General features: G+C 47.0%; 2 protein-coding genes across 6 annotated transcripts in view; one reads left to right on the forward strand and one right to left on the reverse strand.

Annotated features, from left to right (window-relative positions):
• The window catches only part of CALCOCO2 (calcium binding and coiled-coil domain 2), a 31557-nt gene extending 21246 nt beyond the window's left edge, over window positions 1-10311 (reverse strand). For both annotated transcript variants that reach the window (XM_090044672.1, XM_090044671.1), the window contains exon 1: window positions 10255-10311. The gene's annotated coding sequence lies outside the window, so the exon portion shown is untranslated. The remainder of the gene's footprint in view (window positions 1-10254) is intronic.
• Window positions 10312-14338: 4027 nt separating this feature from the next.
• ATP5MC1 (ATP synthase membrane subunit c locus 1) lies at window positions 14339-17061 on the forward strand. Of its 4 annotated transcripts, none has more exons than XM_090044675.1 (6): window positions 14371-14513; window positions 14706-14754; window positions 15173-15205; window positions 15472-15549; window positions 15909-16084; window positions 16839-17061. In XM_090044675.1, the coding sequence occupies exons 2-6, from the start codon at window positions 14716-14718 to the stop codon at window positions 16951-16953; spliced, it is 441 nt and encodes a 146-aa protein (XP_089900801.1). In that variant the 5' UTR covers window positions 14371-14513; window positions 14706-14715; the 3' UTR covers window positions 16954-17061. The 4 variants fall into 4 exon arrangements, with proteins under 4 accessions (XP_089900802.1, XP_089900801.1, XP_089900803.1 ...); XM_090044674.1 differs by having other exon boundaries at window positions 14407-14429; XM_090044676.1 differs by lacking the exon at window positions 15173-15205 and having other exon boundaries at window positions 14339-14429.
• The last annotated feature ends 3769 nt before the right edge of the window (window positions 17062-20830 follow it).

The raw sequence follows: 20830 nt of genomic DNA on the forward strand, positions 1-20830 counted from the left end.
CTCCACAAGAGAAGGTTAAGGGGGGACCTTGTGGCCTGCTACAAACTGGTCAGGGGGGATCAGCAGGTATTGGGGGAGTCCCTGTTCCCCCGTGCGCCGCCAGGAGTGACCAGGAATAACGGAGGGAAGGTTTAGATTAGCTATTAGGAGGCGCTACTTCACAGTCAGGGCGGCTAGGGCCTGGAACCGGCTTCCAGGGGAAGTGGTGCAGACTCCTAGCCTGGGGATTTTTAAAAGGAAGTTAGATGAGCACCTTGCCAGGGTCATCTGACCCCGGTGCTCTTTCCTGCCAAGGCAGGGGGTCGGACTAGATGATCTACCTAGGTCCCTTCCGACTCTAGCTACTATGAAACTATGAAACAGGATGAGAGGTTAAGGACATTGTCAACATTCTTCCATTGCAATGACAGGAGGTAGTTACTAAATACACTCAAGAGATCCAGGGAAGAGGACAATGGTCCCCACTACAGAAGAAGGCAACTCCCCTCCCCCCTCCCCCCATAGACCATGCCAGATGTGACCGTGGGGTAAAATTCTGTCCTGATCCCAAATGCAGCGACTGGTCTGGTCTTGAGTGGAGAAGTAAGACCCTTCTAGCCAGGAACCTCTGAATGTTTTAATCCCACCAGGCACATTGACACAACCCAGCCAAAATCTTCTGCCTTGGCTGCAGTTAATAATTAATGCTTCTAAGGATGGTAAAAAAAACCCTAAGGCTCATAGCAGTAGGAGCGGAAAAAAGTCCTTCCTGGCCCCATGTGGCAACCAGTAAAGCCCAGAATCATGGGATAACCAAAGCCTGTCCACCCAGCACTGCAACCTGGGGGCCACAAGCACAACTTCATGAATCACATATCCTAACTGGAGAGCAGGAACACCCCTTTCTATCATCTTATCCCCCCTAAAAACTTAACCCAACTACTTTAATCTTTTTTCATATCCAAGCCAGTTGCACAGCTCCACTTCCTGCTGCTGAGCATGGTCCTCTCCAATTTCAACCTGTTTTGGGCTGCAGAGCTCTTCTCATGATCTCTGGGCAATGTGTGTGTGAGGATCTCCTGGGCTTCCAACTGTTGCTCTTCACAGCCTGCTCTTGGCATTATTACTCCTAAATCAACCCTGACCCATGCTTATCCAACCTCTTTTTGAAAACTTCCAATGATGGAGGGTCCACAATTTCCCCAGGCAGCCTATTCCACTTCCTCATTGTTCTAACAGCAACAAGATTTTTCCTGATATCCAATCTAAATTTACAAGACATTGTAACTTTAAGATATTGCTATGTTTCTTAATTTGCAGAGAGGGAGAAAAGGTGTTTTCCCTCTTCTTCACGGGAGCCCTCCCCACTTACTTGCCTTTTCTGCAAGCTAAAAATGCTTGGTTCTCTCAGCTTCTTCTTGTATGGGTCAGCCTTTGGGCCCTCTCTAACTTTTCCACATCCATTTTTAAGACGTGGAGCCCAGAACTGCACACAATAGGTCAGGGCTGTCCAACTTCTGGGTGCCAAAGGCCTGCATACTGCACAGACTGTAGACTCCTGGGTGCACAAGGTATGGGCCACACACCACAAAGGAAGGCCTCTCAGGGTCGCCCCCCTGCTGCACAGGCAGCCGGCTCCCTCTCTTATCCCACACGCAGCATGGGCAGCTGGCTCCTCCTGATGTGTGCGCAGCACGGCTCCTTTCCTGGTCACACATACAGCTTGACCCTCCCACCCCACACTCACATTAGGGCAGCACAGCCAACTGGGACCCCCCCTACTCCCCTCCCTCACCCTGTTGATATGGTCCCCAAGTCCTCCCCAGCTCAGTCCCACAGCGCTTGTCCCAGAGCTCCCTCTCACCATGTTGCTCTGTTCCCAGGGACACAGAAGCAGGAAGCAGAAGCCAGGGGAGAGAGGAGGAGCCTTAAGCCTCTGACTGCAGTGGTCGGATGGGAGCCTGCAGGCTTTATCTTAATTCTTCACAGGTTGTATGCAGCCCATAAGCTACTAGTTGGACAGCGCTGCTCTAGATGAGGCCTAACAAGCACCAAATGGAGTGGCACTGTTTTCTCTCATGTCTTACACCTAATAGTCCCATTGACACAGTCCAAAACTGCATTTGCCTTTTTGGCAGCTTTATCACACTGCTGTCTCATGTTAAGTCCATCATTCACCAAAACCACAAGATCCTTCTCTGCAGTACTACCATCCAACAAGTTATCACCCATTTCTTATTTGTGCTTTTAATTATTCTTCCCTAGGTGTAGCACCTTGCATTTATCAGCACTGAACTTCATCCTGTTGTCTCTAGCCCAGCTGTTGTCCCTTTCCAGTCTGTTAAGATCCTTCTGAATTCTCCTGTCCTTTGGCATGTTGGCAGTCCTTCCCAGTTTCATGCCATCTGCATGTAGACTCAGTTCACAGATTTCATAGACATTAGGGCTGGAAGGGACCTCGGAAGATCATCGAGTCTAGCCCCCTGCCCCAGGGGCAGGAAGTCAGCAGGGATCATAGGATACCAACAAGATAAACATCCAATTGTCTCTTGAAGGTGTTCAAAGTGGGTGCTTGCACCACCTCTGGTGACAGTCTATTCCAAACCTCGAGGGCTTAGAGAGTAAAAAAGTTCTTCCTTATGTCCAGCCTGAAATAGTCATGGAGGAGCCTGTGACCGTTTGACCTTGTCATCCCATGGGGTGCTCTGGTGATCAGACATTCCCCCAGGTCCTGGTGAGCACCCCTGATAAACTTATAGGTGGCCACCAGGTCACCCCTAAGCCTGCACTTTTCCAGGCTGAAGAGTCCCATGGCTCTCAGCCTGTCATTGTAAGGTCTGTTTTTCTGACCTGATCATGCACATGGCTCTCCCCTGCACTCACTCAAGCTTTTCCACATCCTTTTTGAATTGTGGAGCCCAAAACTGGATGCAGTACTCCAGCTGTGGCCTCACCAAGGCCGAGTACAATGGGAAAATGACGTTCCGGGATTTGCTTGAGAAGCAACTATGGATGCAAGCCAGCATTTTGCTCACTTTACTAGCCGCAGCATCACATTGAAAGCTCATGTTTATCTTGTGGTCAATCATGACCCCCAAGTTCCTTTCATCCGTAGTGCTAGCCAGCTTAGCACTGCCGAGCCTATAAGCATGCTGCAGGTTTTTCCACCACAGGAATATAGGTGTTAAGCATGCTTACAGGTTGCATTTTTCGGTGTTAAACACAATCAGGTTCTCATCTGCCCATTTCCTGAGCCTGTCAAAGTCTGCCTGGATCACCCTCCTGTCCTCACATGTGGCTGCTTTACGCCAGAGTTTGGTGTCGTTGGTGAACTTGTCCAGTCCGCTTCTGACACCAATGTCCACATCATTGATGACGATGTTAAATAGTATAGGCCCTAGGACAGAGCCTTGAAGGACCCCACTGGTCACAGTGCACCAAGACAATTGGCTCCCATTGACCACCACCTTCTGGGTCTTACCACAGAGCCAATTCCCCAGCCAATGGATCGTGGTGGACCCAAGGCCACAGTTGGCCAGTTTTGCCAAGAGGTGATCATGGGATACCGGATCCAAAGCTTTTTTAAAGTCAAGATATATGACATCAATCTCTTCTCCCTTGTCCAGGTGATAGGTCACCTGGTTGTAAAAGGAAATAAGATTGGTTAAGCAAGACCTAACTGCAACAAACCCATGCTGACTATCCCTCGGGATGTTGCCGTCAGCCAGTCTGTTAAGAATGTCCTCTTTGATAATCTTTTCCAAGACCTTCCCCAGGATAGAGGTCAGGCTGATGGGCCTGTAGTTTGCCAGATCCACTTCCCTCCCTTTCTTGAAGATAGGCACCATATTGACCTTCTTCCAATCTTCGGGCACTTCACCAGAGTGCCAGGAGTTCTCAAAGACCTGTGCCAGGGGCTGAGCTATGATGCCTGACAGCTCCTTGAGTACCCTGGGGTATAAACTGTCAGGGCCGGCTGATTTGAAACTGCCAGGGCCAGCTGACAAAACTGTGCTTGTGTGGTTAGAGCGTTTCACTGGAGTAGGTGGTTGGATTCACTTTTCTGGTACAGTGACCCTTTTCCTATATAGCAGGGGTGTCAAACTCACTTCAGGCCCCACCCTGGGTTCAAACTGTGTGGCTTGTCACAGGCCAGATCCAGCCATGGGAATGCAGGTGGCTGCTGTGGCCACTGGGGCAGTGGTAGCAGAAGGTTTGGCAGCAGTGATGCAGGGCTTGGGGGCAGGAGGGGTCTAAACTTGCAGCTGATAGCCATGGCTAGCAGGGCCAAAGCACCCCAAATTCTGTGACAGGCCATACTCCCTCAAAACTTCAGGTGGCCTACCAATAGCCCAGCAAGCCAGATAGAGCAGGACTGTGGGCTGGATCTGGCCCATGGGCTATATGTTTGACATCCCTGCAACAAATTGGTATTCCTATAGGAAAACAGGGAAACGCTTCTAATATAGATATGACCTGCAACTAAATCAACAGCTTGTACTACCAGGACATCGAAGAATGCTGACATCCTACTCGGATACAAACCACAGTCATGACACTATGAAGCAAATTCAGCAGCCTTCCTGGGTTTTTTTGATCAGTTCCACTACAGTGATTTAGCAACCCAGATCCATAACGTTCCTGATTATCTTCAGCTTTCTAGCTCAAAAGAAAGATCAATACCATGCTGTGCAAACATCCCAGGGAAGAGTGCATGCAGAAGAAAGACTTGCTAGGAGGGCTGAAGCATTTTTCTCTTAAGGGTCAGTATCCTGAGATTATTGTAACAGACACCACTGTAGTGAAATTGTCAAAGGGCTCTCAGCATTACATTTACTGGGTTGCCTAGTTGCAGCATCAACACATAGTATCAGAACATTCATGTGCTTATTTATTCAGGAAACTTTTCAACACCCTCTGATAAGTTAAAACACAACAATATGTGGAATGAGCAGCACAAAGCTACTGACGCAGCTGTTAATAAAACAGAAACCAAACTGACAGGAACAGAAGCACCACTGAAGACAGAGAGAGAGAAACACACAGGAAATAAAATTTCTGCCTTGTCAGTGCTCTACAGCAGCCAGACTCAGGCAGAAAGCCAAAGGGGAGGAGTCCTTGCTGAGAAAATCCTGTTTCTAGTTGACAGTTCAGTTCCAGGAAGCAGAAGCAGAAGCCTCCCATTTGATTTGAACTGCAATAAGGGTGAGTCATGTTCTCAAAAGTTCCAGACTGGACAAGAGTCTAAAGGAAGTGAACAGGAAGTGGAGTACTGGTTTTATGCAATATCTTATAAGGACATCAGTAGCATTCAGTGCCAGCCACAGAGTCCAGGTAGTTTCCAGGGACAATGAGCCTAGCCTGAAAATGCCATGGGTGTAGATAGCTGTTGGGAGGGCCACAATTAGACTTACAATCTTTTGGCCAGCAATGAAAAAAGGGGGACATTATGGATCCTTACTTGGGTATCCAGGAACAGGGATAAATTCAGTAGGATTCCAGGCTGCAAATCTATTCAGCAAAAGATACATATATACAATCTGTAGGTTATGCTGGCGAGTTTTCTACGGACTTCTCCCTAATATGTGCATATGTTGTGCCATAAAGATGGAAGAGCTAAACTCAAATTCTGTAACAAGTCACGTACACTCCATTGCATACAGCAAAAGAAGTGATTAGAGATATCTGCTACTTTATCTCCATTATTACCCAGTCTCCATGTTTAACTGGGTGATGCTGGCATTCCCGCTCCCTGAATAAGCATTATGCTTGGCAGTGTTATTTCAGAATGGGATCTTGGTTGTGCTTTGAACTGCCCATGTTCAATGTGCCCTAAATCACATTACAAAGCAACAACTCAGATGCCAGAATAGCAGGGACTGCGTGGACAAACAAAGCGACTGTTCTGCACACCACAGTTCAGGCCAGCATTGAACCTTAGAAAATGGAAAGCTTTAGCCAGGTCTTTGGGAAACACTTTGCCATCTTCTTGATAATGCCAATGGACCCCTAGCAGCCACCTGAGAAAGGCAGAAAGTGACTTTGGCTTAATCTAACTGTAGGACCTCAGTTATTGTCACAGAGCAGCATCAGCATTAGACCTGAGCCCAAACTGTTGCAAAACTTCAAAGAAAGAAAATAAAATGCCTGGCTGCAATGAAATAATGAGTTCTGTGGAAAAAATGTCCAGTTCTGTGGGGATGTGGAATGATGCCAAATTCAATGCTCATACAATCCCAGAATCCATAAAGCCCTAGGTAAGAAAACCAGGACATTTCATATCCCTCAAAGCCATCAGTTCAGGCTCTTTGCAAACGCAAGCATTGGTTTATACTGATTAACAATGCAGAGCTTATTTTAACAACCATTAGGGGTAGAAATTATTTTTTTAATGAAAGCTGAGATTCCGAAGCACAATTCTGTAGCATAGGGAAATCTCTTTAAATGCAGAAAACATGTCCCTGCTTATGTTTTGGAATTAGCCACACCTTGCCTTTTCCTGTGTCTTCCAGCCAAGGATCTGAAAGTGCCTTATAAACATTAACAAATTAAGCTTTACAGTCCTTCACTGTGATAAGCAGTATTAGCCCCATTTTACAGAGAGGGAAACTGTAAACTTGTATATTTCAGTTGATTGAGCTTCAGGTTCTTAATATTGCTGGCCAGGGTTCAAGTACCTGTTCAGGTGGTGCTTGTGTTTACAGATGGGAAAAGAGTATCTCGGGTCAGTGATGTAACCAGGAAAAGCCCCATTCCTAGTCTCCTACCCTCTTTCGAAGCTGTCACTTGTGCGTCACAGATATAACAGTATTTGTCAATAAAGCAACAATGAATCGAGAAAAGGATAATGGCAGGGAAAGGAACGGGTGCTGTTTTAATAATGTCCAAATTCTGCAAGTCATTATCTGAGCTCTTTATAAGTAATTGGCAAAGAGGGGAGAAAATGAGCCACCTGGGGTTGCTGCCTCTGAAGGACTCAGTGGCAGTTGCACCTTACACAATATTAATGAGAAACTCAGTGCCACACAGACTGTGCCATAAGGTAATGAGGTATAATTACACGATGCACCCAGCCAGGGAGAAATAAATAATCCATCACGGGCTTCCCCTTATCTGCAGTCTAGCTTCTGGACTTGGAGTTGTTTTAATTTTGGAAGAGACCATTTTTGGTTCTATTATATAAGGATCGAAGAGACTAAGATAGTTCTCACCTGTTACCCATCTGCTAACTATGCATGAAGCCTTAGATTCTGCTTGCCAAGTCACAGATAGAAAGGCTATAACTGACCTTGCTCCTTGTAGGTTCTAGTCAACAAAACAGTTATTTGAGGAGAGTTGGGTCCTTCAGGAATGTTCTCATTCAGGAATCACTGGGAATCCAGTAAACAGCAAGAAACCAAATTCAAGCTTAGGAGGGGGATGCACTGGTTTGGGGTCTAGAGGTCAGGATTCAATTTCTCTTCCTGCAATAGGCTTCTGTGCAACTTTAGGAGTCAGTTAATATTGTTGTGACTCAATATCTTGTTGCAAGACAAAATCTTATCCAGGGGTCATATCAGTATTCAAACAAAAGTAAAGGACAGTTTATATAAGCCCCCAAATTTGCCTTTCACAGGTCCCTTTGCCTAGTACGGAGAATAGCTGAAAAAGTGAAACTGTTAGGCCAGTGGTTACTAATCAATAAATATAGCAGAGTGATAAGCAGGGGGTTCAGAACCAGAAGGAAAGAGAAGTAAAAAAAAATCATTCTATCTATACATGCAGAGCCCAGCACATCCCTCTCATTCCCTCTGATGTCCAAAAGCTTTGTAAAGCCTTCTGAGATCCTTGAATGAAAGGAGCAATGGAAGTACCATTGCTGTGACCTTCAAGCCCACTATTTTTCCCTTTGTCATTAGAGTCCCCAATTCAGTGATTTCTGTCCTATAATACCATTCGGATACATCAGTCCCTTTCTCTCTCCTCTCTCTTCTGACAGATGATCCATTATTTATTTTTAAGGGTTATTACTAAAGAAATGTTATCATCAAAGAAGGTTTGCTGGATGGCTCAAGGGACAGAGAGAAGCAAAAAGCTCAACCAGAAACACTCCTTTGCCAGCAGGGGTAGCAGCAATTCTGCAGTGGCTGGCTTCTGGCTAACAATGAGGGGCAATTTATTTATTTTATTTCATGACTTGCTGCTCCCACAGTGTCATTTTCCCTTTCTTCCACTTGAATCCTGCACATTCTCCTTTGGCTTCATATTCTGTCTTCCTTGTCACCATCAAAGCTACTCATACCGCTACCCCAGCACTATTTCACTACTATCCCCCCACATGCCCTTCATTACTCCCCTGCTCATGCAGCCAAATACATGCTGATGCAAGGGGGTGGGGCAGATTTAACTCCTCTGCACTCCCCTCCTTCCCTAACACACATATGCTGTTAAAACCCTTATAGATGTTGCAACAGCCTAGGATGCTTAGGCTTGGCTTGACTCAGCCCCAGCATGCCCTCTGTTGGGAAATGATGAATTGGGCCCATTGAACTCCAGTCTGCCACACAACATGCACCTGGTCTCCTTTCCCCATAAGCAGCTTAAAGCCTTTTCCATATCAACCCATATTTCCCTAATCCTGGGTGCTAGGCAACTTAATTCTCCTTCAAATCCCTCAAGACCCATTTTGTTCAGCTCAGCCACTAACACTTCCTCCTTTCCAGCACTCATAGGAAATGCCATACAACAGCAGACCAATGGCCCATCTGGTTTCTGACATTCACCAGTATCAGATGCTTCATGCAGAATATTGAGAAACTCCATTATGGACAATTATGAACTAAACTGCCATCTGGGAAATTTCTTCCTAATCCCAGGCATTAGCATGTGATTTATACCATGAAGCAGGGAAATTATATCACTCATATTTTTCCTACCTACTGTAACAATAGTTGTTCTTTTTATATAAGTGAGCTGTCATCTTTGGAATCCTGCTAAATTCTTGATCTCAGTAGCAGCTTGTGCCAATGAGTTCCCCAAGTTGATTGTGTATTTAAAAAATTAAATCTTATTTCCTTACATCTGTTTGAAGTGTGTTGCCTGTCAGTGCTGTCAGAAGTTCCCATATTCTAGAATTAATAATCAAAGCAAAGAGCTGCTGTTTTATCTTATCTACATGGACCTTTGTTTTGTACACTGCTTTTAAGCTCTGTTGCTTATTCAGCCCATGCGTATACATCCCTCCACACAAACCCCTCAATGCCAACTGGAGGCAAGGACTGCAGAATTGTCACTTGACAGAATTCACCCAGCTCAACCAGCAGGAAGTTGCATTGGCACTATGCTTAGTGACACCTTGCCTCGCTGCCCTCCTAGCAGCATGCTGTGGGGCCAGGACGTGGTGCAGCAGAGGCAACAGAAGATCAAAAGGCATCTGCGTGAGATCCCTGGAGGCAGGGGTGACTGGTGCCTCCTGAGTCTTGGGGGGGGCACAATTTGTGGGTGGGCTCGGGAGCAGGCCAAAAGCCCCATATCCACTCCTATACTTCTGTGCCACAGCTTAATGCTCACCCCCTCCCCCCTGCCCCAACACACCGCCAGCCCACGCAGCAAATAACTGCCCCATCCTGACCGGTACCAAGTCAGGGGTCAATCTTGGGACTGGAGGGAGGGAGGGCATGTATGCCTGGAGGCAAAAGGGGAACAGCTCCAGAACCACCAGGGAGGGAGATCCTGGTGCAAGACCCAGCTCTTTCAGCAGGGTTGGAGGCAGGGGGGTTGGAGGATGGGTCATGGGAGGGCAGGAGGAAGCAGAGGGGCTGGCAAAGGAGGGTGAGGGAAAGGTGAGACAACTGAAGGGATGCAGGGGCAAATCCTGGCATCAGGCTGGGGCAACACCTGATAGCAACACTCTGCAGGGGGCAGATTTGCAAAGCAGGGTCCTCCTGGAAGCAACACCCTGAGTAGCAGGCCTCAGGGGTGTTGCCCTGCTGTCCCCATCCCCACTTTCTTTCCCTCCATCCCGTTAAGTGTGTGGGGGAAGGGGGGTTACCCCCCCCAAGCCATGGACTCCGAGTCCCCGAGTGGGACATTCTCTTCCACCACCATGTGCCCCCCACCATTAAGGAAGTGAAAGTGAAAGTGTTCAGGACCCAGAGAGCAGAAGCAGCGACAGCTCCCCGGTGCTCCCCCAAAACCGCTCCCCCGCAACACACACACACCACCGCCTCCTAAAGGAGGCCAGACACCACCCGTCGCGGCAGCGAAGCCAAACTCCTCCTCTGGTAACTCACTCACCAAAGGAGACAACTCGAAGCCTCTCGGACTGCGACTGAGGAGGAGGAGCCCGGGAAGGGCGGAACCCTTCGCCCCGCCCCCTCCGCCCCACCCGGAATATTTCTGAGGGCACCGCCCCCGCGGGGGATGCTGGGAGTTGTAGTTCCCGGGGGGGGGGCCTGAAGGCGCTGCCTGCTGGCGCCGGAGGAGAGTGGTCAGCACACACCGAGAGCCCGTGTGGGAACAGTGTCTGCACCACCCAGGGAGGCTGAGGGATGCTTACAAGTCCCTGGAAGAAAGGAGATGCTGGTGATCTGCAGGAAGACATGCAAAAAGCTCGGGCACATTGGAAGAGGCTGCAGGGACCAAAAGGATCCATGGCATCATACCCCATACTGACCTGTGAGATCATACCTCTGATACTGACCAGCGACGTCACACCCCGGATACTGATCCAGGCCAACATACCTCTACTCATCCATGACATCATACCTCTGAAACTGAAGGGAGATCCACATCCCTCCCTCTTTTTCTCACATCTTGTGCACTGAAGGGGAGATAGTCCACCCCCATCTTCAAGGAGGTGAGAGGAGACATACAGCCCTGGCAAAGTGATTGGGGTATGGAGAAACTTCTTTCATGCTGTCTGGTTCTTGGGGTCACATGGTGACAGGAGACTCTCCACTTGCTTTTTTCTTTTTAAACAAAAGATTCTAGCTTTAACTGTGGAGGAAGCTTGGGGAGGTGAACCTTAAAGCCTTAAAAAGAAAGAGAAAACAAAATGCAAATAGATCATTTTATAATGTTATAGTTTTAAAGTTCTGACTGTCATGTGTCGTGTGTGTGTGTGTGTGTGTGTGTGTGTAGGAGTTAATGCTTGGGACTGGCAATACAGGCAGTCCTTGGACTTAGGACACAATTGGTTCCTGAAAACCACATCTTAAATCAAAACATTGTAACTCAGAACCAATTTTCCCATAGGAACAATATTATAAATGGGGGATTAATTCCTGAACCAAGGCCCAATACCCCATTTTCACCAAAAACAACCCAGAATTTTGTACTCAATCAATTATAGATGAGTTTTACATGAACACCTTAAGCCTCCTGAGGCTGGGGGGGCATGGTGACTGCCAACTGGCAGTGGTGTCAGCGGCAGTGAGTGAGGACCGCCTGCAGGCAGCTGCGGAGGTGTCAGCGGCAGTGGGGAGGAGCGGTGTGGCAACCACCCACAGACACCGCTAGCCGCGTTGGCAGTAGGGGGCGGGGGAGTGGTGAACAGTGACCACCCACACATGCTGTTGGCAGCGATGATGGCCAGTCTCAGGGAGTTCATGGACAATCTCAGGAAGTGCATGTGCAGCTGCATGCACCCCCTACACATTGCCAATGGATGAGTAATATAGCTACATTAATGTATTTATATTGTAAATAGCAATCATATTGATTTGGAAGGACTTCTCTGAGGTGACTTTGCTGGACTTTTTGAAGGGTTCTTGACTGGAGTCTTCTCAGGAGTCTTGGCTATAGGTTTTTCTGGAGTCTTGTCTGCTTCCTCAAAGAAAGTGTCCAAGGAAGTTTGGACAGATGTTCTCCAAGAAGATGGGAGACACAGCAAACTTGTTCACTGGCATGGCATCGCATCAGATCAAATGTCATAAAGTCAAAACTGACATCAGAAAGTTGAAACAGGGTGCCAATTTATAAACACCGTAAGTGCCGTTCGTTGCAACTTAAAATGTCTTAAGTCAAGGACTGCCTGTATTGAAGCTTAGGATTGGCAATATTGAATCTGTTCAAAGCACTGGGAATGGAATGTAAAGGCAGAACACTGTTGGATGAAGGTAAGACAAAGTGGGGAGGATATACTGGAATGTGAAGCAACAAGCCATGGAGAAGGCTGATTGATACCCTGTTGTATTTATTGATTGAAGCCAGGAGCAAACTGGTTCAACTTGCCCAAGAAAACAAAGACCGGACTTGCTGATGACTATATTTCAGAGCCCTGAAAGGGGAGGTAGGGAATATAACAAAAAAACTGAGGGAAAAGCAAAAGGATTTGATGACAAGTGACATAGTATGAGAAGGAAAATGGTATCTTCTGTAGGATTGGCCCAGAGGCCTTTCTCTCATACACATGTTGGAATGAGCATGGATATCCAAAGTGTAGGGGCTCATAAAGCCTGCATTCTTGCATTAGCAAATGTGTGCAATCATTAGTACAAGGACACTTTGTGGATCAACAGATGCCAGGACAAGGGAGAGAACCGATGACAGGGCTCCTCATTCCATTGGAAGGGTGGAGATGGCTCTCTTATAGTTTAGGCAGCTGACTCCATCTGCTGGTGAGTCTTTGGATTGACAGACAGATGCCTGATTTTAGTTGATATGAAATATGGTACGGAGTGGGGAGAAACTGCTCCAGGGGCAGAGGTGTTTTATATCTATACGCAGAATCTTGACTCCTCTCCTTTCTTTCATTATCATGCTGTGATGGTTGAGCAAAGATAGTAATGAACCTTCCCAGATCTTTCTCCTGTAACTGAGCCATTTCCTTTTGGCAATCTAGTGCAGGAAGAAAAAAGGTCAAGGTCAAAAGGCTTCATAGCAGGACATGAAAGGCCTTTGACAGTGTCTCCATTAACTTGCGTCTGCAGGATCTAGACCATTCTGTCTTTAAAAAAGCTTCTGCCGACTTTTGTTTTCACCTTAGAAGTATCGGGAAATTTGAGATTCGTCTTCCTTGGGGGTTTCTAAGGAATATGCAGATATGGTTTAGAAATTGTCTCAGGCTTTAGTTCTAAGAACTGTGATGGTGCATTTCCCATCCAAAAAACAGAGGCACATATATGGAAGAGGGCCAGAACAACAATTGTGGAAGCAGCTAGTTGCTCATACATTACTAGCCAGTCAGTTTCCATTTCACATAACATTAGCCAGAGTCCTACTACCATATTTCTGCACATTGTGTTAAGTGCATCCCAAGTGTATCCTCTGGAAGGGCACATTCCCCATGGCAGTGTACACTCCTCTGTGGGACTTTACATACAGGGCTGCCTCAAGATTTCCCCTCGGCTCTCCATAAACCTATCAAGGCTGCTGCACAGAGAATATTTTATTTGGCTGTCCCCCCCCCCCCGGTGTTTAAACAGGTGTATTAATAAAACAGAAAAAAACATTAAATTTAAACCAGTCTATTTTTTCAAAACAAAAAGTTACATGATGAGGGGACAAAAAGTGTGTGGGGGGGTAGGGGGGCTGGTTTTTTCCATGTGATTATATGAGGGAAGTATTTGCAAGTGCTTCTCTGGGCTGGGATTCCAAAGTACAGGAGAACTTTGCAGAATGCTGACATTGCAACCCCCGGAAACGAAACCTGATTGCTTTTCAGTTCACTTTTATAACCCCTTTGCTCTGTTGTTTGGTGGTGTCAACACCTGCTTAACCCCAAAACGCTCTGGGGCTTAAACACCCCAGGCTTGCTGAGGATCCAAGGCACCTGGGCATCCTTCAGTGAAGGACTGAGAAACTCCCAGGGCCCACTTCCCAAGGATCCGATCCATGGAGCTTCAGCAAACCACAAGGGAAGCTGGACACTGCTCGGGGGGGCAAAGCAAGCACCAAGCCATCAGGATGATAAACCGGGGCTCGGCTCCGCAGCGCAAGGGCCTGGAATCCAGCAGGGAGCCGAGCCCCCGACCTGCACGTAGAGCAGCCGCCAGCGGGATCCCCGCTATAGACCCAACCCGGGGGAGCTCCCACGTGCCTGAACGGGTGAGCCAGTCAACCCCGCCCCTCCAGTCGCCCCACGTGACACCCCCCCGCCAAGGAGCCGCTCGGCAGCCATGTTGCGTTCCATAACAAGCTCTCCCACCCGAGAGGTGAGGCGGAACCGCCGCTCTACCCAACCCTTTTTGGACCGGCTGTAAACTCCTGCTCAGGACCGCCGGGCAGACAGCCAATCAGAGACCAAGGGAGGGCCACCATCCCTCCAATCAGAACGCGGGGAGGTGCCTACGTCCTCTTCCTCCTCCCTCCCCTCTCTCATTCAAGATTAAGGTCCCGGATGTGGAAGGCGGGGACTGCTCCGTGGGAGCCAATGGGAGAGAGCCGGCCGGCTCCCAGGAGTCAATGCGGCGGCGCGGCGTGAGTCGCGCTAGCCAATGAGAGTGGAGGACGCGAAGGTACATGGCAAGGTGAGCGGCGGTGGGTGGGCCCTTGTCTGCCTGTTGCGGGTGCTCCAGCTCCAGCTCCAGCTCCAGCTCAGGCGCTGCCTGCCGGTGAGCGGCCGTCGGTCCCGCGTGTCATCGCTCCGCCCCGCCCCATGCCGGGGCTGGAGCTGCGTGTCCTTGGGCTGCGGTGCTGGGGAAGAGGGGAGGCCTGGGTGCTTCCCTCCCGCAGCTCAGAGCCGTGGATCCCGGCACCGCGCCTCCCCGCCTTTGCTTAGGTTTGCTTTGCCTTGTTCTCCCCAGGTCCGCGAAGATGCAGACCCCCGTGGCTCTCCTCACCTCTCCGGCTCTGGTAAGCAGTGCCCAGCTGCGGTGGCAGGGGCGGGTGGTGTTGTCCTCGATACCATGCTTTTCATGGGAAGGCGGGCTTTGGTGGAGAGCTGTGCTGCAGGCCTGGGGCTGGTGGAGCAAGGTCACCTTTGGTGTTTGGGCAAGGGGTGGGAGGGTATTTTTGCTCCTGTTGGGGTTACCTAAAGAGGTGGTGGACTCTGTCCTTGGAGGTTCTTAAGACCCAGCTAGACAAAGATTTGGCTGGGATGATCTAGCTGGGGTTGGTCCTGCTTTGAGCAGGCGGTTGGACTAGATGACCTCTGGAGGTCCCTTCCAGCCGTCATTTTCTATGACTCTGCTGTCAAGCAGAACTGGGGTGGGTGAGACAAGGTGCCAATGTGCAATGAATGAGAGCAGGTAACACTATCTTCTTTCTCCAGAGGTTTTGTTCCTGGGTACAAGCCCCTTTTGAAGTAAGTGGTGGTGGCATGTCGTCCTGAAATAGTGTCTCGCCGTAGATTAAAGGAGGGTGTTAATCGGTTGGGTTAAGTCCTTGAAACTGAAAAGTGGATGCATTAGTGAAGTTGGTGAGAGACTTCAGCTCTCTTGTTTCACTTGCAACCTGTTCAAGGACATCTGATAAACAAATGCCTGCTCTTGCGTACGTTGTGAACTGCCTTCCTCTCTGAGGATCATGAGGGTTTCTCATCATGGGTTGAATGTCTGTCTTCTACTTCAGCTCCGCTGCTGTTCCAGGGCTCTGGCCAGGCCAGTTTCTGTGTCTGTATTCAGCAGGCCTGAGATTCAGACGGTACAGGTAAGGCAAGATGGTTCTTACTTGCTGTAGCAGGGTCTGTCCTTAAAAAACTTTGCAATGAAATGTTTCCTTGTCTGGGCTAGCTTTAGTCTGCATCACTAGTTTGGTGCATATGTGTTTGGGCAGTGGAAATGCTGTCTTGGAGTCTTTGATACCTAATGCAAGTTACTGGCTTGAATTTGTACAGACAAACTAAGTCTGTATGTTGACCTCTCTAAAATATCCAGCATGCTCTTTCAGCTCGACATATTTTGGTGCCTTTGCTGTGCCTACAATAGGGGCTAGCGTGGAAGCAGACCTTTGTTAAATGCATTAAACTACAACTGCATTATGCTTGGGGTTTCTCCTGCTTCCTCTAGGCCTCTGGTGCTTCCCATCTACAGCTGGCCCACCGAGAGTTCCAAACCAGCACCACTTTCAGGGATATTGATACTGCTGCTAAATTCATTGGTGCTGGTGCTGCCACAGTCGGAGTGGCTGGTTCAGGAGCAGGTATTGGAACAGTGTTTGGCAGCTTGATCATTGGCTATGCCAGGTAAGTAAAATATTTCTTCTATTTTAGTTGTTGGTTGGTTTTGTTTTGTTTTTTGTTTTTAAGTGGTCTATAGTAGACTCTTGCCCCCACCTCTGTTTCCCTTATGCTTGGTCTAGGAGGCTTTCTGGGACACTTAAGAGAGGAGAGGAGAAAGGGGCCACTTAAAGAGCATCTCAGACTGCATAGTACTACTCATTCATTTGCAATTGCTCAACTCATTGATAAGTGCTAAGGAATCACTTTGTCCATCTGTAAAATGACACCACATGTAGGATGGAGAGTAAGGTGGGATGGACTGCACATACATGGTAGTTTTGGAGGAGAAGTAAAGAGAAATGTCACTTCTTCACTATTTCTAAGTACTTTTGATAGCTCTGCAGAATTTGACCTGCTGCTAAATAATAATGCTTGGGGATTGCTGCCCAGTACAGTAATGATTTGATTAGGGACAAGCCTTTTTAAGGTCTAAACTTGTTTCTGGTCAATCCACTAAAAATCTAAAGAAATGTCGTACCCTTTTCTCTGTTTCTTCTCTCAGCTTCATTCTTGTGTGTGCTATGCTGGACCTTGCTATATTCCCACTCAGTCCCCACTGTTTATGGTCTTTTCTTCCTAAGGCTTAAGTGCAGTTGAATCTCTTCCTTGTGTGTGGCCGTCCTCAGCTTTTTGTGGAATAGCTATGTTGTTTTTATGCAGTATTTGTCACTTCCTGCATACCCACACATACTTACCAATTTCTTCTTGCCTCTTACAGGAATCCATCTCTCAAGCAGCAACTTTTCTCTTATGCCATCCTGGGTTTTGCCCTGTCTGAGGCTATGGGGCTCTTCTGTTTGATGGTGGCATTCCTCATCCTGTTTGCTATGTGACAGCTTCTGAGCCTGATTGTGGCTCTGTGTCTTCTGCAGTCTGAATCCACCTCCTTTACCAGAGGGTTCCAAGATTTATGATTAAACAAAATCTTTCTCTAAACCAAACGACTTTGGATTGTTCCTTCCTTGCATTCTTTAAGATGAAAGAATCTGCTAGCATATAGAGGTATCTAAAGCTGAAACAGAACTGCACCCGTGTGGGGTAAGGGAGAAAAGTAGCTATTGTAAACTGGCAGCGAGTCCAGCGACGATCGCTTGTTGATTTGATCCTGCAGTATCATGCCATGATAAGAGCTTGAAGAAAGAACCATTAGTGCTATTTACACTCACAAATAGAAGGGTTCTTGTGCAAATCTACCTTTCATTGCCATACTACAGCAGATAATGGTGTTTAAATTGACATGAGGTATTGCTGTCTCCCTTTTATAAGAAAAGCATGATAGAATAATCTGAAAGATGGTACATAGAGGCTACCATTTAGGTGTTTGCTTTAGTAGAGCTTGGATGGGTACAATATCTGTAAACCAACTGAAGTAGCATGAGTGCACTCACGTTGATGCCCCATTTGAGAGAGATGGGTGGATTCAAGATCAAATTTTAACAAGGGTTGTCAGTAGCCAGCCTTCCCCTATGCTGGCTAGAAGCTGATGTGCAATCCTGATTTGTGCGGGGTGTTATCAATGAACTCTCTTCTGTTTCCTTTTTGCAGCAGATGTATATTAGATCACCCAGACATACAGCTAATGATCTAAGGCAGTGGCTGGTATTCAAAAGCCTTTGAATCTGGCTGTGGCGTTTTCTGCTGCGTGTATTTGAAAAGGACTATAATAGTAACTGCAGTGCTTCCTAACTACTGTTACCACTCTCCCAATGCAATGAATAGTAACATTTAGAAGAAATAAAAATACCTTTCCAAAAACTACTAGCTTTCTCTTAAAGCAGTTGAATGTGATTTGTGTGTGTGTGTGTTTTAAAGGAAGATGGGGAAAAATTGATATGCTCCTAACTACAGAGTTCTAGGACAAGTATGTAGACACTTCAGTGCATTTCTGCTGTGCAGTTGGTCCTACTGTGTATGTCATACTGCAGTATAGCTAGACTCGGCTGCTGTATGTTACCTAGGCAACAGCTGTATTAGGTCAGTTGAACCAAGTCTATTTTACACAAACCTCGTATTTTATGCTTATGAGACATGCGATTTTGTGCTAATGTGGTTTTTGCCCTAGCTAAACATTCCTATTTTCTTGGAGAAAGGACAAGCTCTTTTCATGCAAGATCCTAAGATGGAAGGATGCTAAGCCCTTTTTTTGAGGATGTTGCCTTGGGGATCTCCATAAGGGAAGCATGATCAAACTGCTTCTTAATATGGGAAGAAAAGGCTTTGAGTGGCTTAGAAGTGATTTTTTTAAACCCCAAGAAATCAGCACATCTGCCTGATATTAAAAATACAGGGAACAAGCCTGGCAGACTACCACCATCCTGCATAAACAAAGCAGCTTCTAGGCTAACCCTGTTTCTCTTGAGTGTGTGGAAAGATGGGAGTGGTATTAACATGCTGCTGAAGTCCTCCCCACACTTGGTGTTTGGATGCTTCCATCTACCTTGCCAGACAGTTACAGCAAGTGTACAATCGGAAGGTCAGTCCTATTTTCCCTGCCAACAGTCAGACTGATCCTCACTTTCATCATTGCATCTCTTTAATGTATTGGCATGTTTTCTTCACCTTCCAATCAGTAAAAATAACTGAGACCACTTGGGTCTAAGTGTGAAGAAGCCAGCTGCCTCCAACAAATGAAACCACTGAAATATCTGTCTGCTTCCACAGTTGCCTCCTTCACTTTACATTCTTAACACTGCCCCAAAGTACAACAGACACTGTAGTCAATACTATGAAAGTAGGGCTGAAATAGGGAAGGGACTTTCTTAGGGTGATGCTTATGGTTGTGATGAGATTTACATCTTAATTACCCCTTAGAGTGTCAGATAGACAGACATATACTTCACATTAGGCTTTGGGCTTAGGTGGAGCCTCTGTGGTAAGTGAGATGGCAAATCTCATGAAAAGTTTAATGTGTGTTAGAATCTTAGCCAGACCCTAAGCCTTCCTTTGTATTGATAGAAACAAACGGAAGTCATTTTTTTTAGGTGTTTTGTATGGCTATTCACTCACAGGCTGGATTTGTCTGAGGGAGTGCAAGCTGTTAGTGACTCCAGAAGTGCTGAAATGTGGGCTGGAATCCCCCAGCAGCTGATCGGATTGTATGATATTGCCTATTTGAAATTCAGATTCCAAGGTGACACTAGGCACCTACATACTGTGGGTAGGTGGGGAGAGAGAAGTGTATTCTTCAAGATCTACCATGGCCACATATTAGGAGCCCTAAAGGTATATATAGAACATACAAAACACAGAGAAGCACCTTTATCTTCAATGTTTAATGTGGACAATAGCTACTGCACATGACTTAATGGTAAGTGAGAGCACTAATTGCTAGTTGGTATCGTCTCTGTGAATAATATCTCTTAGACTTGAGCAGTTAGAGAATGTGCTTTGGCTTTACCTAGCCACTGTGAATCCCCATATTTAAGTTCAAGTTGCCTCAGTAAGTTGGGGCTAGTAACTTTATTTTTTCAAACTTTTTTTTGGCGGGGAGGTCAGGGTTCATACCCCTTTTTAAGTTTGTTATGCTGCTATATATTTCTTTGATTCTATTATGGAAAATAAAGAAATAATGCTTTGTATCTCTACACCCATGCTGTTATTTCTCCAGGATCTAAGATATTGTAAAGTTGTTCTTAACTATTTCTGTGTTTTTCTCTACTGTTGTCTCCCTTTTCCTTCTGCTTCCTGTTCCTTCCTCTAACATGCTGTCTCAAAGGGCATTACATACCACCCAAGTATCTATATATACCAGCTTCAGAAACCCTTCTGTAGATCACTATTTCTTATTTCTGCGTCCTCAGCAAAAGAAATGTGACCTTGAATTAGGACTAAGGAATTGTGAGGTGGTTACAGCTTTGTGCATGTGTTATGGGAGGATAGGACTAAATACCCTCTTTCTTCCCATCATACAATCATGCAGTTGCAAAAGATAGACACTTGAGATGGTCTGGGCTTGAAGGTCTCTAGGTTCACGGAAGGAAATGGCTACATTTTAGCAGGTCCTGGCACAAAACTTCATAGAATCATAGAAAAACAAGGTTGAAGGGGTCCTCCATAGGTCCTCTAGTCCAACCCCCTGCCTCAGGCAGGATCATGCCTATCTAAACCATTCTCTGCAATCCATAATCTCAACTCTACATAAGACCACCATCAACACTGATACAACACAGACCTAACCTGCTACAAGGGAACCATGGCAGTGGCTACCCTGCTTCCATGAAGTGTTGTCAATATATGTTCAAGAGATCTTCTGTAGTCCAAGCTTTGCCACAGTTGTGCTGCTGACCTCATGGGCAGTTGACTTAGGTCCTGAGCCTCCATTGTCCATTACTGCAAACTGAAGTTGCCCATGCTTCATATACCTGAGATGCTTTTCTTGATTCATTCAGCTTTGGTGGACTAATATAAAGGGATTAAAAGAGGCATGTCCTCTCTCAAAGGCAATGGCGGTCTGCCACAGTGCAGCAGAAGGGGTGCGGGCATGCTGCCTGAGGCCAGCAGTAGAAGCATGGCCTGGAATCACTGCACCCTGCTATAAAGAGGCTTCATGCTGCTGTGAACCCTGAGCTTGGCATCCCAAGGGCATCCCAGTTGGGGCAGCTCCCTTCTACCCAACCGCCATGTGACAACCCTGCAGTTGCAGGCCATGACGCCTCGGCAGTACCCTCGCTGCAAGGAGCCTGCCACCAGGTCCCATGTTGTGCCTCAAGG

This window comes from Crocodylus siamensis, chromosome 4 (genome assembly GCF_052110815.1).
Source record: "Crocodylus siamensis isolate JL-2025a chromosome 4, ASM5211081v1, whole genome shotgun sequence".
Taxonomy (NCBI): Eukaryota; Metazoa; Chordata; order Crocodylia; family Crocodylidae; genus Crocodylus; species Crocodylus siamensis.